General features: G+C 36.0%; 1 protein-coding gene across 5 annotated transcripts in view; it reads right to left on the reverse strand.

Moving 5' to 3' along the window:
* Nucleotides 1-1,884: 1,884 nt before the first annotated feature.
* The window catches only part of LOC109036337 (cytoplasmic FMR1-interacting protein), a 39,705-nt gene continuing 28,835 nt past the window's right edge, over nucleotides 1,885-12,754 (reverse strand). For 4 of the 5 annotated variants that reach the window (XM_072304558.1, XM_072304559.1, XM_072304560.1 and 1 more), the window contains 6 exons: nucleotides 11,889-12,080; nucleotides 8,699-8,902; nucleotides 7,937-8,031; nucleotides 6,913-7,151; nucleotides 6,172-6,319; nucleotides 1,885-5,086 (listed from right to left, as the gene is read on the reverse strand). In XM_072304558.1, coding sequence (XP_072160659.1) covers nucleotides 4,871-5,086; nucleotides 6,172-6,319; nucleotides 6,913-7,151; nucleotides 7,937-8,031; nucleotides 8,699-8,902; nucleotides 11,889-12,080 — 1,094 coding nt within the window. In that variant the 3' untranslated portion in view covers nucleotides 1,885-4,870. The remainder of the gene's footprint in view (nucleotides 5,087-6,171; nucleotides 6,320-6,912; nucleotides 7,152-7,936; nucleotides 8,032-8,698; nucleotides 8,903-11,888; nucleotides 12,081-12,754) is intronic. The other variant, XM_072304562.1, reaches the window with a different exon arrangement.

Here is a 12,754-nt window from a genome sequence, read left to right on the forward strand (position 1 = left end):
TTGAATTGCATTAAATTTTCGGTATTATATGAGAGCAAGCAACTCTCGAAACGCGTTCATGACTTAAATTAATTTAAATTTTTATTTAAAATTTAGTTAATTAATTTAATTATTTGGACTACATTTTGCAAAAAGGAACTATCAATTCCGGCTCGGTTTAAAAACAACGTATGTGCCATTAGTTTCCCTATGCACATAAGTGTTTTTCCAGAAGAGCGAGAATTTATAGGTCCAAATCGCTAAATGCAGTCCATTTCATGCAAGTCGGTGTCTGAATTCTTGTTTAGCTTTATCAAATTCCGAGGAGACAAACTTTCCTCTTGAGTTATTAGCGAAAGTGCGATTTGTCGGGAACAGTGAATCATCACTGAGAACAAGCTTCGAGGGAACTTTAACAAAACACACAGGCAAGTCCATCCGAGATGTCGTTCTAGATACTCGTTGTGTCTATTTTAATCCCCGAGAATGTCGAAGAAATTCTGATCAGTTGTCAGCAGTAAATCAGCAGCTCCAGAAACGCTTTCAAATGTGAATTGATATTCCTTATACGCCAAACAGTGTTCTTGTAGTTTTCTGGCTGTTAAAAATTCAGAGGAGGCCATCTTATACATTTAATCATGTATGGGGCTTATAAACAGTCGCAGAATTCAATGACCAAATGAGAAAATAAAAGGCTTGTAAAATTTACTAGTCAGCTGACAGGAAAATGACCAGCTGATAGGTACTGAAGGTGCTTGAAGATTGTTACAAATTTGTAACGTTTGAAGTCATCTGTTTAGAATGCATTAATTTGAAGATTATGCCCTCAACTGAGGCTTTAGTCGGTCAACAAGTAGAAAGGGATTTTACCAGTTTCCCGCCGACCAAAAATATCACGATTTCATTCATTGAAAAACATGATGAGGATTAAATTAGAAGTTCAGTAGTCCATCGACTATCCAATCCTCCACTCTTTCTTTTCAACGACGCAAGATTTTCGGAACATGGAAATATTCTTTGTAGAAAAGAATTTGAAGCTTTGAAGTTGCAGGGAGGCTGTATTGGTATCCTGACTAATCCTATGTACTTGCTACCCCCAATGGAAGGATTTGGATTAGGACAGGAAGGGAATCTTCACCTACCCGGCCCGCTGGTAGGACTTGCGTAGATTATGAATGAGCCATGGAACTATACCTATATCCCTTAAGATCCTTAAACATATTCATCCCCCCACATTTCTTGTATCAAGAAAAGAAGAAAAAAAGAGGGGGAAAAAAATTAAGCAGCTTAAACTGAGTCTCTCGTCTATTAGAAGGAAAACAGGAAACAAGGAGAAAAGGAAAAAAGGAAAAAAGGAAAAAAAAACCCCTCCAAACACAGCCTCCTAGTACACAACTTGCACTACATTTCCATGTTCATAACTTTAGACAAAAAACTCACAGATGGGCTTTTTCTTGTTTCTTGCCGAGATTCATGACTAGTAATTTCATGCCAGCAACAGAACCACGAGATGACACACGGCTGCTTCTACCGAAAAAAAATCTTGGTACGTGCCAGAGAACAAGAAAAATGATCCGATCCTTTTCTTTGATCTTTTGAGTTTCCACATTTCGATAATCATATTTCGTGCAACCGATGAGTTGGAAACAACCATTAAATTTTTGATTTCTCAACTTCCCGACAAATTCTTTATTTGTCCCCCCATCCCCCACCGTTGCATCAAGTTGGATCATCCAGGAGCTCCAGTGCTCCGCACTGCGCAGACGGAATGATAGCTCTTTCAACTATCTTCCGAATGAGTACATATTAGATAGTTCTACAGAAACACAGAGTCTCCAATATTCCCCACACAAAACAGGCAGTTAACGACGGAGACAGGATATTTTATAAAATACCACTTCAAAATTTAAGTAAAAAGGTAATGATTCAATAAATTATTTTGTACAATGATAAAAATGATACACGTATGATTACATAAAAAACTCATATAAAATTGAGAAGCAATGTGCAAGAGGATCACTACACTGATCAAGGGTTGATCATTCTGCACAATTTATGTTTTTTCAGGGTTTTAAAACCACATTAACTTTCCTGATAGTAAGCACACAGCTGAATGTTTGATTTTGGTTGCATGTTTACAAAGAAAAGGTGAGGTTCCTGGTTGACTTGTTGACTTGAACAATTTCGAGATAAAAAGGATAGACTGATGCTTTTGCTCAGCATCGATGCTTTGAAAAAGAAGGAACAAAGGAACGACCCAAAACATCTGAAAGACAAGGAAAAAAATAGTAAAACAAGGCTAAAATATTTCCGGTCTGCATTTCAGCCTTGTTTCAGCAATTTTTTCTCCCTGCTTTTCACTTGTATTGTAAGAGCTTCCATTGTTCTTAATGAGTGATTGGAACTTTTGTATGGGTCTCAAGTTTAAAGCGATTGAAAAAACCAGTAAAATGAGATCCATATTCAGAGGGTCTGGAGACTTGATTATGGAACGTGTTATTGAGAGAAATATTTGACCCTATGTTTCCAGCCTGCTTGACAATGAATTGAAAAATAAAAAAATACCAAAGACGTCGAGAAGTGTGCAAGTAAAACTTGAAGTTATGCGATATCAATTCTCCACGGGCCACCTCTTACCCACTCAAACCCACACGACATTGAATATTCTGGAGATAAATCCAGACCTCAATCAGGAACGTGTAGAAATTTAATTCCTCAAAATCTCTATCACAATGTTGATCGAGGTTTATTCAACATATTCAGTCGAAGACATTTTCAAAATGACCTTTTTGGAATTTGGACAAAATAAAATCGATACCTCTGAGGAAAGAAGACCTTATCACAGAAATTGTTCCCAAACTTAAAAAATGCTGGTAAATAAAGCGTGATTCATCATTAACAGATTGCATTCTTAAAAAGAGCGGAAAATAATAGGTTTCGGGGTACATATTATTATTGAGAAGATCATATTTAATGCTTCAGATCGTGTAGTGCAAACTTTCAAGGACGTTTTTCCTTTTTCGACGTTCTTTGTCAAGTTGAAAATCAATACAAATTTGAATTCCATGATCTTCACCGTCTTAATTGAAGTTAATTCAGAACCAGTGCCTGACTAGAGTCTGAGCCAAAAACATTCACGAACTTTTAAAATATGAATGAAAATTAGCTGTCTTAGTTAAGTATTGAATGAAAATTATCTGTCTTAGTTAAGCATTGAATGAAAATACAAGAATCATGATTGTGGATCTTCTGTCGCTCTCTACAATTACGTAAACTTGCTTGGCATGAACTCTAGGATGCAATCAAGAAATATCATAACAGCCAAATTAAAAGTAAACGGAAACCGAAAATCGTTCAATAAATCTATCCCCGAATTCTATCCAAGAAGGTGATACATATTTAGTACATCTCGGCTGCTTGGAATGTGGGTAAAACCTAGTATTTAGAAAAAAACCATTGTATAAAATAAAAATAAAGACATCCGAATACTTGTTTTTTGGCTTCTTGACCCTGTCAAAAATTTAAATTGGCAGAAAAATAAAAAACAGTAATGAAGAGATGCCCCTCTACGCATTTAAAAAATACAAATAACATTTTAGGTACGTGATTATAGATACCTACTTACAAAACACTAACAAGATACTTGAAAAGCCAATAATGACACAATTGACCATCAAGTCAGCAACAGTAGGTAATCTCAGAGCAGAAGCTAAATGTTGAGTACTAAATCACCTACTCAATTTACATTTCATAAAAATTTATGTAGAAATTTTAAAAATACTCTAAAAAGCTCAAGGATCTGAGATTAAAATCGATTTAGCAGGAATTAATCCTCTCTTTGGGCTCTTTACTAGAAGTTTTCAAAACATTTCTACGAAGATTGCACACAGATTTTTTGTGAACAAAAATTCAATTCCTTGGTTAAAGAAAAGGCTGTAGGAAGATAAATAAATAACAAACCGGTTTAAATAATTTTCAGTACTGTGCTGCACTGGAGGTTAACTATTCTTAGCACAGAACAATTAAGAAATAAATGAGAGTAAAAAATAAAAAAAAATAAAAAATGGAAGACAAAGAACCTTGAACAATTCTTCCAAGACCAGAATGCTCCGACAATAACTGAACGATGTGTGAGAATAAACCAACATGCATTTTTATGAACTGCATGATCGCTTATTCTCATCAAAATGGAACAGAGAAATTAATACTGCACTAAAAAAGGTAATCAAGCATCTTGCGTACACAGTGCGATGCTAAATAATTTTCGTATCTTGTATATTCACTAACAATGGCAGATAATATATGATAAACTAATTGCCTTGGTACACATAATAGAAATATTAAAAAATGGTGTAACATAATTGAGAAGAACGAACTTAGAAGGATTGTCTTCCGATGATCGCGAGATCTTAACACCTACCTTTGGTATAAGCAGCCTTGCCAGGCGTACAAGAATTCGCAAGCTGCGAGTGATGGAGCCGTTGGCTAAGTATAGACCCACAACTGAACCAAAAATTTTGGGAGTCTATACTTCTCGCATGGTCATAATTTAACATGACACAGTTTGGAGTGCTCATTCCTTCGTACAAACCCGACAGCACGAAAACTAATTTAGTTTAAATATGATAAAATTTCAGTTCCACACAATTTTTACCTGAGGAGAGGTATATACTCTTCAATAGGTACAAAATGCATTTCGGGTACCACTTGCCTACAAAAATAAAACAAATTTTGGATGTAGAAAAAAAAGGGGATAAGAGGTATTGTACTCACACGCTGGAACAAAAATTTCCTTATCACAATCTCTCACAATAACGGTGAGCCTTTCACAAATGGAATGAAATAATCCTTGAGACGAAGATAAATCACAAATTCCTTTAAGCAGGGGAATTTAGAGGTTATGCACGGTTTGTGACTGCAGGTTCTCCGGTCGATAGTAGTGTGCATGCGCTGCAAGGGAGGGGTGAATCGGTGGCGGGAAGCAGCGGACATGTTCGACTGAGGCACTGTCGTGTTCGCTTGATTTCAGGTATTTGTTTAACGTTGCGAATATCTGAGAGTTCAGCACCTGGAACCTGCGGATTCGGTCCACCATCCGTTTGAGGTTCTGAAACAAGAAATTAACAACACTCAGAAAACCTAGCTCAGGAAACAGATGGATGCTTTAGATAATTAAGGATTTTAAGTGTATTCACTCCACATCAATTGATCTTTCTTAGACAAGATTTGTCTTTTATTTGGGCAAATCCTGATTTTTCAATTATTTCCACTGCATGCAGTTGTGTATTGGAATGCCTGCTCAGCAAGGTTGCTACATAGTGAGAAAAGGATATGGACGTTTGACATTTAGTTAAATGTAGAAATGTACTGAAATTTCAGCATCAATGCTGTTCAGACCATGAATCTCGGCAGAGGAGTCACTATGCGTCACTCATAAATATATCTGCAACAGGACAGATATTTTTCTGTGTTATCTTTGTTTTCTCAGCAATTTCTATCAGAGTAGAAGCTCAAATTATGCAACTTTAAACTTCGATTTTTGTAGGTTGTTTTCACTCAAAAAAATTCAAGAAAATTCATGTGAGCTGAGCAGGGTGTCTACAGCCTCAACAGGAAATATTTCCCTGACTTTTGCAGGTTTTCCCTGACTAAAATTTTCTGACTTTCCATGTTGCCTATTTTCACACATGGAACTGAAAAAGACAAATTTCTGGCATTGGTTAATTTCACTACAAATTACGAAACGTAACTCAGAGCGTTGAGCTCTGAACCAAACTAATGAGCTTTATGTCAATCAAGTGGAAAACAGTGATGTTTTTTCAGAATTCAAAGTTCAAGATTTGTCAAATTTCCGATTTCTGCCATAAAATTCCATAACTTTTCCCAGATTTCCCTAACCTAATGGAATTTCCTGACAGTTCGTGGTTTTCAAGACCTGAAGGCATCCTATCAAGTCTACTTTTTACAAGCCATTAATGAAAGGATTCATAATTACTGAATAAGCTCTTGGAAAATACAGAAAAATAGAAAAAAAAAAAAAAAAAATTCAAAATAATAAACGTCGGTTATTAGATAGGCGAGTATTGAAAAGAAATAAAAGATCTGATTCTGTCTTGAAAGATTCAAGACTGATTTGGGGGAGGGGGGGGGGACGACAAAAAAAAATTTAAAAGAATGATTAAATGGACTTACAATGCCTTTGACATTTTCATCTTTCCCGTCAACCCTCTGGACTCTTAAAATATGATAACAGAAGTCGAGGGCTTCGAATCTGCGTTGCTGTCCTAAGAGAACGATCATCGTGCAGCCAGCCCAGTTGAGACCTTCACCGAAAAGTTCCCTGGAAGACGACACCAGAATCATAGTAAAAAAGAAAGTAAACCATCAAAAGATTTACGCATATTAATATTTATATAAATACTTTCTACTTAAAATAAACACTCTTTGAAAAGGAGTCTCGTCTTGCAAGAGCGATGAGTGAAGTAGAACACCGATTTTTGGAGGGAGGTCCTGGAGGACTTTCTCGCATCTACTTGCACTAGATTATTTAGAGTTATTATTGCAGGAAAATACTAGAGCATACAATTTGATGAGATTAAAAGGAACAAAGAATTAAAAATATTGCAATACATCCATATTTGGACACATTTAAGCAGTGCAACACTGCACAAATGCCTCTCTGTTTCTTCTTTTGGAAAAAACAGAACCCTTCAACATTTACTTTGAATTTCTTACACGTCAAAAACAGTACTGCACCATAATTTAAAGAAAAACAATGTCATGCTATATTTAATAGGAATGAAAACTGCCCCAGTTAAGACACGCAGAGACGCAGTAAGCAACATTTCGGAGAAAAAAAAGGAGTTGGGAGTAGTTTTGAATTTAACTGGACATCCTCCTGTTGTAACTTTGATATCAAGAAAGAGTACTCACTCAACAGTGAATTCCGTCTCTCCGACAGGAATGGAATAAACGAATTGCAGAGCAGACCACAGCCTATGAAATTCCGTGCACTCATCGATATTCATGACTCCGTTGGTGGGCGGTACTCCCACCCAGATGGGATCATCTAGGAACCCTCGAAGGCGAGACAAGACTATTTCGAATATCGACAAACCACAGCACAATCTCTCGCGGGTCAAAAGGTCTCCTTCTTTGGCAATCATAGTTTGCTTGAGGAGAATAAGAAGCAGAAATTAATGATCAAAACCAAAAGAAAAGAAAAAGTAGAACAAAAGAAAGACAGAAAAAAAGATCTTGACATTATCAGAGTGTCTACTAAAACAGGCTGGCCAAAAATCAGTACTTTTACAGTACTTTTTCAGTACATTCCCAAGAAATTCAGTACCTTCTTGACATTACATATTCAGTACTTTTTCAGTACCTCCAATCGAAATTCGAAAAATTTCAAAAATTTGAATTTCTCGCTCAAACTGCCACAAAAATATGACAAAAAATGAAAAAAATTCTTGACCTTCTAGCGGAATTTCCGCACTTTTTCAGTACTTCCGGACCTAACCTAAAAAATCAGTACTATTTCAGGACTTTCCGGACTTGTAGATACCCTGATTATACAGAACCACGCTTGAAAAGCAAGCTGATGAGACTGAATTGCTCCTATTATATTAAGGATCTCATTTGATAAATGGACGTATTTTTGTCAAACGGAACTATGTGCATTAAGACGTGAGCCTTGTTATGCATGTATTCTTATGGGTCTCAAGGCTCATGTCTTAATGCACATAGTTCCGTTTGACAGAAATACATCCAAATACAATTGATATTATCAAGTTATTTGGACGGATTAAAACTGGAATCAGCCTTAATGCATTTGATGTTGTCCAATTTTCTCACAGAGCGATGAGAATCATAATATTAGTTACTTTCGTCGTATCTAAAAGTAAGCTGTAGCATAATTTCTTCTTTTTGATAGAATGCCAACTTATAATTTACTCACCTTGGCAGATCCAAGTTTTTCTACATGCGCGACCACATGAAGAGAATCAAATTTGGCTTCTAGCTTCCGCAACTTAACTTCTGGTTTCTCACCCTCTGGAAAAATAAAGCAAATTATTAGAGAATTGCTATTAAAAAATCAATTTTTCAAACACAAGAGCGAAATACGATAATGAGCCATTACAAAGGCTATGAGATTAAGTACTGTGCAGCATTACTGCGGCATATTTGCGAGGAAAACAAATTACACAACAAGATGTCAAGAAATCAACTCCTGAACAAGATTAAAAGTTTACAATTAACATTGGTTAAACGGCAAAAATACAAGTGATGTCATTTGTATTATCTGACTTCCACTTTATTTAATTTAAAATATTTGTTCATATTTTATTCAGGACTTGATTTTGGAACTTTGTATTGTATGAAATCTGCAAAAGATTTTAAACAGAAAACGTCCCATATTTTTTCTGAGTTAAGACTTTATCTTTCTATTGGAAACAGGTATGAAATTTTTCTTCACGAAAAATTTTAAGCATACAGTCTCATGAAATTGAAAAAAATCTAATTCTTTGCTGAAAGAAAAAATGTCAGGATTCCCCAGCAAAATCCACATGCTTTCCAGAGTTGGACAAAATTCTCTAACTTTTCAAGACCCCTCTAAAAATTTGAAATTTTTTGGAGGGGATCTTGGAGTAGCCGTTGAGAGTTTCATATTTCGAATACTTTTCGGACATTTCAAGCTTCAGATGGAGAGAATCTTTACCTTTACAAAACGGCCTTGGCAAGATGTTCTGGAATGCGGCAGCATGGACTAGATCGCACGTTTCTTCTTGGGAGAGCGCCTGCTCCATGAGCAGACAAAATAGGATTGTGTTACCGAACTCACGGAAGTTGTGAAACAGTTCCGTCCTGGCATCTGGGTATTGCACGATATCGTTTAATTGAGCATGATAATAACCTAGGACCCCTGGAAAATAGAAGAGTGATTATTAATTATTCTTAATTCACCACAACATTACCATGATTAACTGACTATAGCTCAAGGACCTTTCAAGGAATTTAAATGAGTAAAATGGGCCTGTTGGAAGGTGCGGGGATTTGCAAATTGATGCCTGATTGTTATGGCAAATTTCACGAAAAGAACGATGGCGCTACTAAAAAACCTTGAAATGACCTCTCAAACTCAAAAAAAGCTGTTTTTGGAACCGACCCATTCAAAACGGTCGTTTTTCAACCGCCATACTTGTGATTGGTGGATTCTGTGCTTGTGACGTGAAATGATATGACAGACCTGGTTTCTTCATCACTTACAATGTATTTTCCCGTAAGGAAATGGCAGCCGCTTTTCAAATGCAAATATCGAGTCAATCGATAATTTTTTGATCAAAATGGAAATCAGAAATGGATTCCTCGTACGTTTAAATGGTTAAAACCTTCATTAGATAAATAAAAACCGACGGGATAAACCCTATTTTTAAGGAAGACTGTAGTCAATGGGCGATTGTTTACATCTGCTTAGTGATAACAGACATGGACAATAGCTCAATATTTGGCCATTTTCATGAGTTTTTACTTTTTTGTCACTATTTGAAGGTAAGTTTATTTTGTAAATCAATTGTTTAGTGCCTTAGGATCATGTTAAAAGCTGTAAAGGTATACTTTGTTACTTATTAATTCAGAACACACTCCGGCAGTTCAACGCTCAAACCATGGATGTTCTCTCAATGCGTGTAAATCATTCTTAACTCTTCAACAAACATCTCAATATCATTCAGAACGTTCCCACGTTTTATGAACTTATGTTATTTTAAAATCCTGTGTGTTTTAAGTGTAACACTATACAGAAAAATTTATCGATAAAGTCTGGTAACCGAAGAAGGATCCTGTCTACTTTCCTTGCCTCCAGCTAAAACATACCAGTCTCCTCATCTCATCAGTATTGTCAAAGGTAAGTTTTTTTCATCATCAATGATTGATACTATCATTTTGGTGTCTTCAGTGAAGCAATAAAGGGTGAAATAGTAAGAAATAACAACTGACTCGCTACATCCAGGTTTGAGCGTTGGACTGCCGGAGTGTGTTCTGAATTAATAAGTAACAAAGTATACCTTTACAGCTTTTAACATGATCCTAAGGCACTAAACAATTGATTTACAAAATAAACTTACCTTCAAATAGTGACAAAAAAGTAAAAACTCATGAAAATGGCCAAATATTGAGCTATTGTCCATGTCTGTTATCACTAAGCAGATGTAAACAATCGCCCATTGACTACAGTCTTCCTTAAAAATAGGGTTTATCCCGTCGGTTTCTTATTTATCTAATGAAGGTTTTAACCATTTAAACGTACGAGGAATCCATTTCTGATTTCCATTTTGATCAAAAAATTATCGATTGACTCGATATTTGCATTTGAAAAGCGGCTGCCATTTCCTTACGGGAAAATACATTGTAAGTGATGAAGAAACCAGGTCTGTCATATCATTTCACGTCACAAGTATGGCGGACCCGAAACGACCGTTTTGGAAATCCAAATTCTGAGGCGTTTTTAAGTTGATTTTTTGGGGGTTTCCGGTGATCAAAAAACTCCGGGAAAATTCCTGTGACATCAGGAGCCTCAGTTCTTTTGATTAAAGCAATAAAAAAAATTGGTGCAACAGGCCCATTATGGAGTGTTAGGGATTTTTCAAGGATAAACAAACAATATTTCCAACACTTAAAGGAATGCCATGGTTAAGAGAGAATACTTTCCTTGCATCTCTGCTCTGCTACATATTTGTAAGAGACACTCAGGTAGCTATTCGACACTACAAAGACTAAATAATCAAAGAGAAACTGATCTTCCAAACAATGGAGAATTTGCAGGTGTCCGAAATTTTGGGAATTTCCTGTTTAAAATGATACCGCTAGGAAAACTGAGTACAAGGGTATTCTTGGTTTCTCAATTGGACAGTTATTGGAGAAAATATGATAAAATAACCTAATTTGCTAAAATACATGTGTTTAGATGGAAAATGCCGCCAGATGACATCATTAGGCGGCACATTATCTCACTTTTAAATCTATTTTTCACCAATTTCCCATGTCAGAAAAAAATTATGAAAAATACTGCGAACTCAACTCATTAGGCACTTGCAGATGAAGCAATACAATTTTTGTGTGCAAATTCTCCATTGCTGACGAAAAATAAAAAAATCTTTTGATTCATTTCCTGGTTAAGATTCATATTTGGCTCAAGAATTTATTTTTCAAACTGGCGAGTGCATCCATCATTTAGTAAGTGAAATTTTAAGGAGAAAAAGCGTGACTCGAGTACTTAAAATCAGATCTTCTCCTGCCGAGCAAAGCAAAAACGTTATATCTTACTCCAGATTTTGCAATTTTCTTCCTTCTATTGCGTTCAATTTGGAGGAAAACCTAATTTTCACTATGTGTCATTTCTTCCATTTGTATTTTCAATGATGAGCCAAAGCCATTCTGAAAGTATGGAGGATATGTGGACCGCGTTAAACAGAAAGGAACCAAGCCACATCAGCTATTGCCAAATTTAACAACTGCATTTTATTTTTTACGAGCAAACGTTTGTGCGGATTCCTTTGAGAATTTTAAGGAATTTGCTTTGTATTATGGAGAAAATTCACTGAAATTTGCATAAAAATCCGCACAACCGTTTTCATGTCAAAAATTCAATTGCCCAGTTAAATTTGGCAATAGCTGATGTGGCTTGGTTCCTTTCTGTTTAACGCGGTCCATGTATGCATTGGCATTCATTTAATAATACATTGCCTTGGAAAAAAAGTGAAAATCTAGAGTTGAGTCACGGCGGGTTTTCTTTTGATGGCAGATTTGCTGGTTCAATCTCTACTTTTGTCTCTATAGGGGACAGAACTAACTTAAAAAAAGAAGAAGAATTTAACGTTAGATCAAAAATTAGAATGATAGTTTGAACAAACCTGGAGATCCATAGTCGTATCGTGGAAGCTTGCATGTTTTGGGCATTGCTTCCATCAAAGTCTTTGTGAACTGAAGGAGGTTTCCTTGGATGAGTAATTTGACGATTTTGAGGAGCTCTTCCATCACTACTGCGATGCCTTGGTAACCTAATAATCTACACATATGGCGCATGTGGCAAGGGCCGACGAAACCTACAACAGAGGCGGATAGAGTTAGAGTGAAAGGATGATAATGACACTGAAACATAAATTAAAGCTTATAAACAGGGAACTCATAGTGCTCATTTCGACAGTGTAAGTTCGCAACCACAAATCTCGGTTTGTGACGCTGCAGACTTCCTGACATACTTTATTTTTTAAATGAAAAACTACTCAACAGCATTTCTTGAAAACTGCCATGATTTGTCTTCTCAGTGCCAAGAAAATTCTGCAAAGACTTCAAAGAATAATGTCGATTTGTTCTCCTTTAAAGGAATAAAATAGAAGCGGAGATTTTCAAATTCTGTAAATGAGATACGTGGTTGCGGACTTACTCCATCAATCTATAATAAATGCTAGATTGTGTTTTCTTCCCTTTTATTCTTGGTTCTTTGAACCTAACTGTGTCATTTTTTTTCACAGTTTCAGAGAAAGAAGTCAGAAGTGCAGAAGAAAAATCTCCGTGCTAACAGAGGTTAAGTTAGGGGCCTTCTTTTCCGCAAGCAAATTTTTCTGAACATTTGGACGTGCACGGAGGAAGAAAATACGGATATTTCAGCACAGGTTTGACCCTGAAATCTGAAAAATTGAAGGAGATATTGTTCCTGAATTTCCAAGACAAAAAATTTTAGCTTGTAGGAAAACACTGTTTAAGTGTTTGCAAAAAA

The sequence above is a fragment of the Bemisia tabaci genome, chromosome 9 (assembly GCF_918797505.1).
Source record: "Bemisia tabaci chromosome 9, PGI_BMITA_v3".
Lineage (NCBI taxonomy): Eukaryota > Metazoa > Arthropoda > Insecta > Hemiptera > Aleyrodidae > Bemisia > Bemisia tabaci.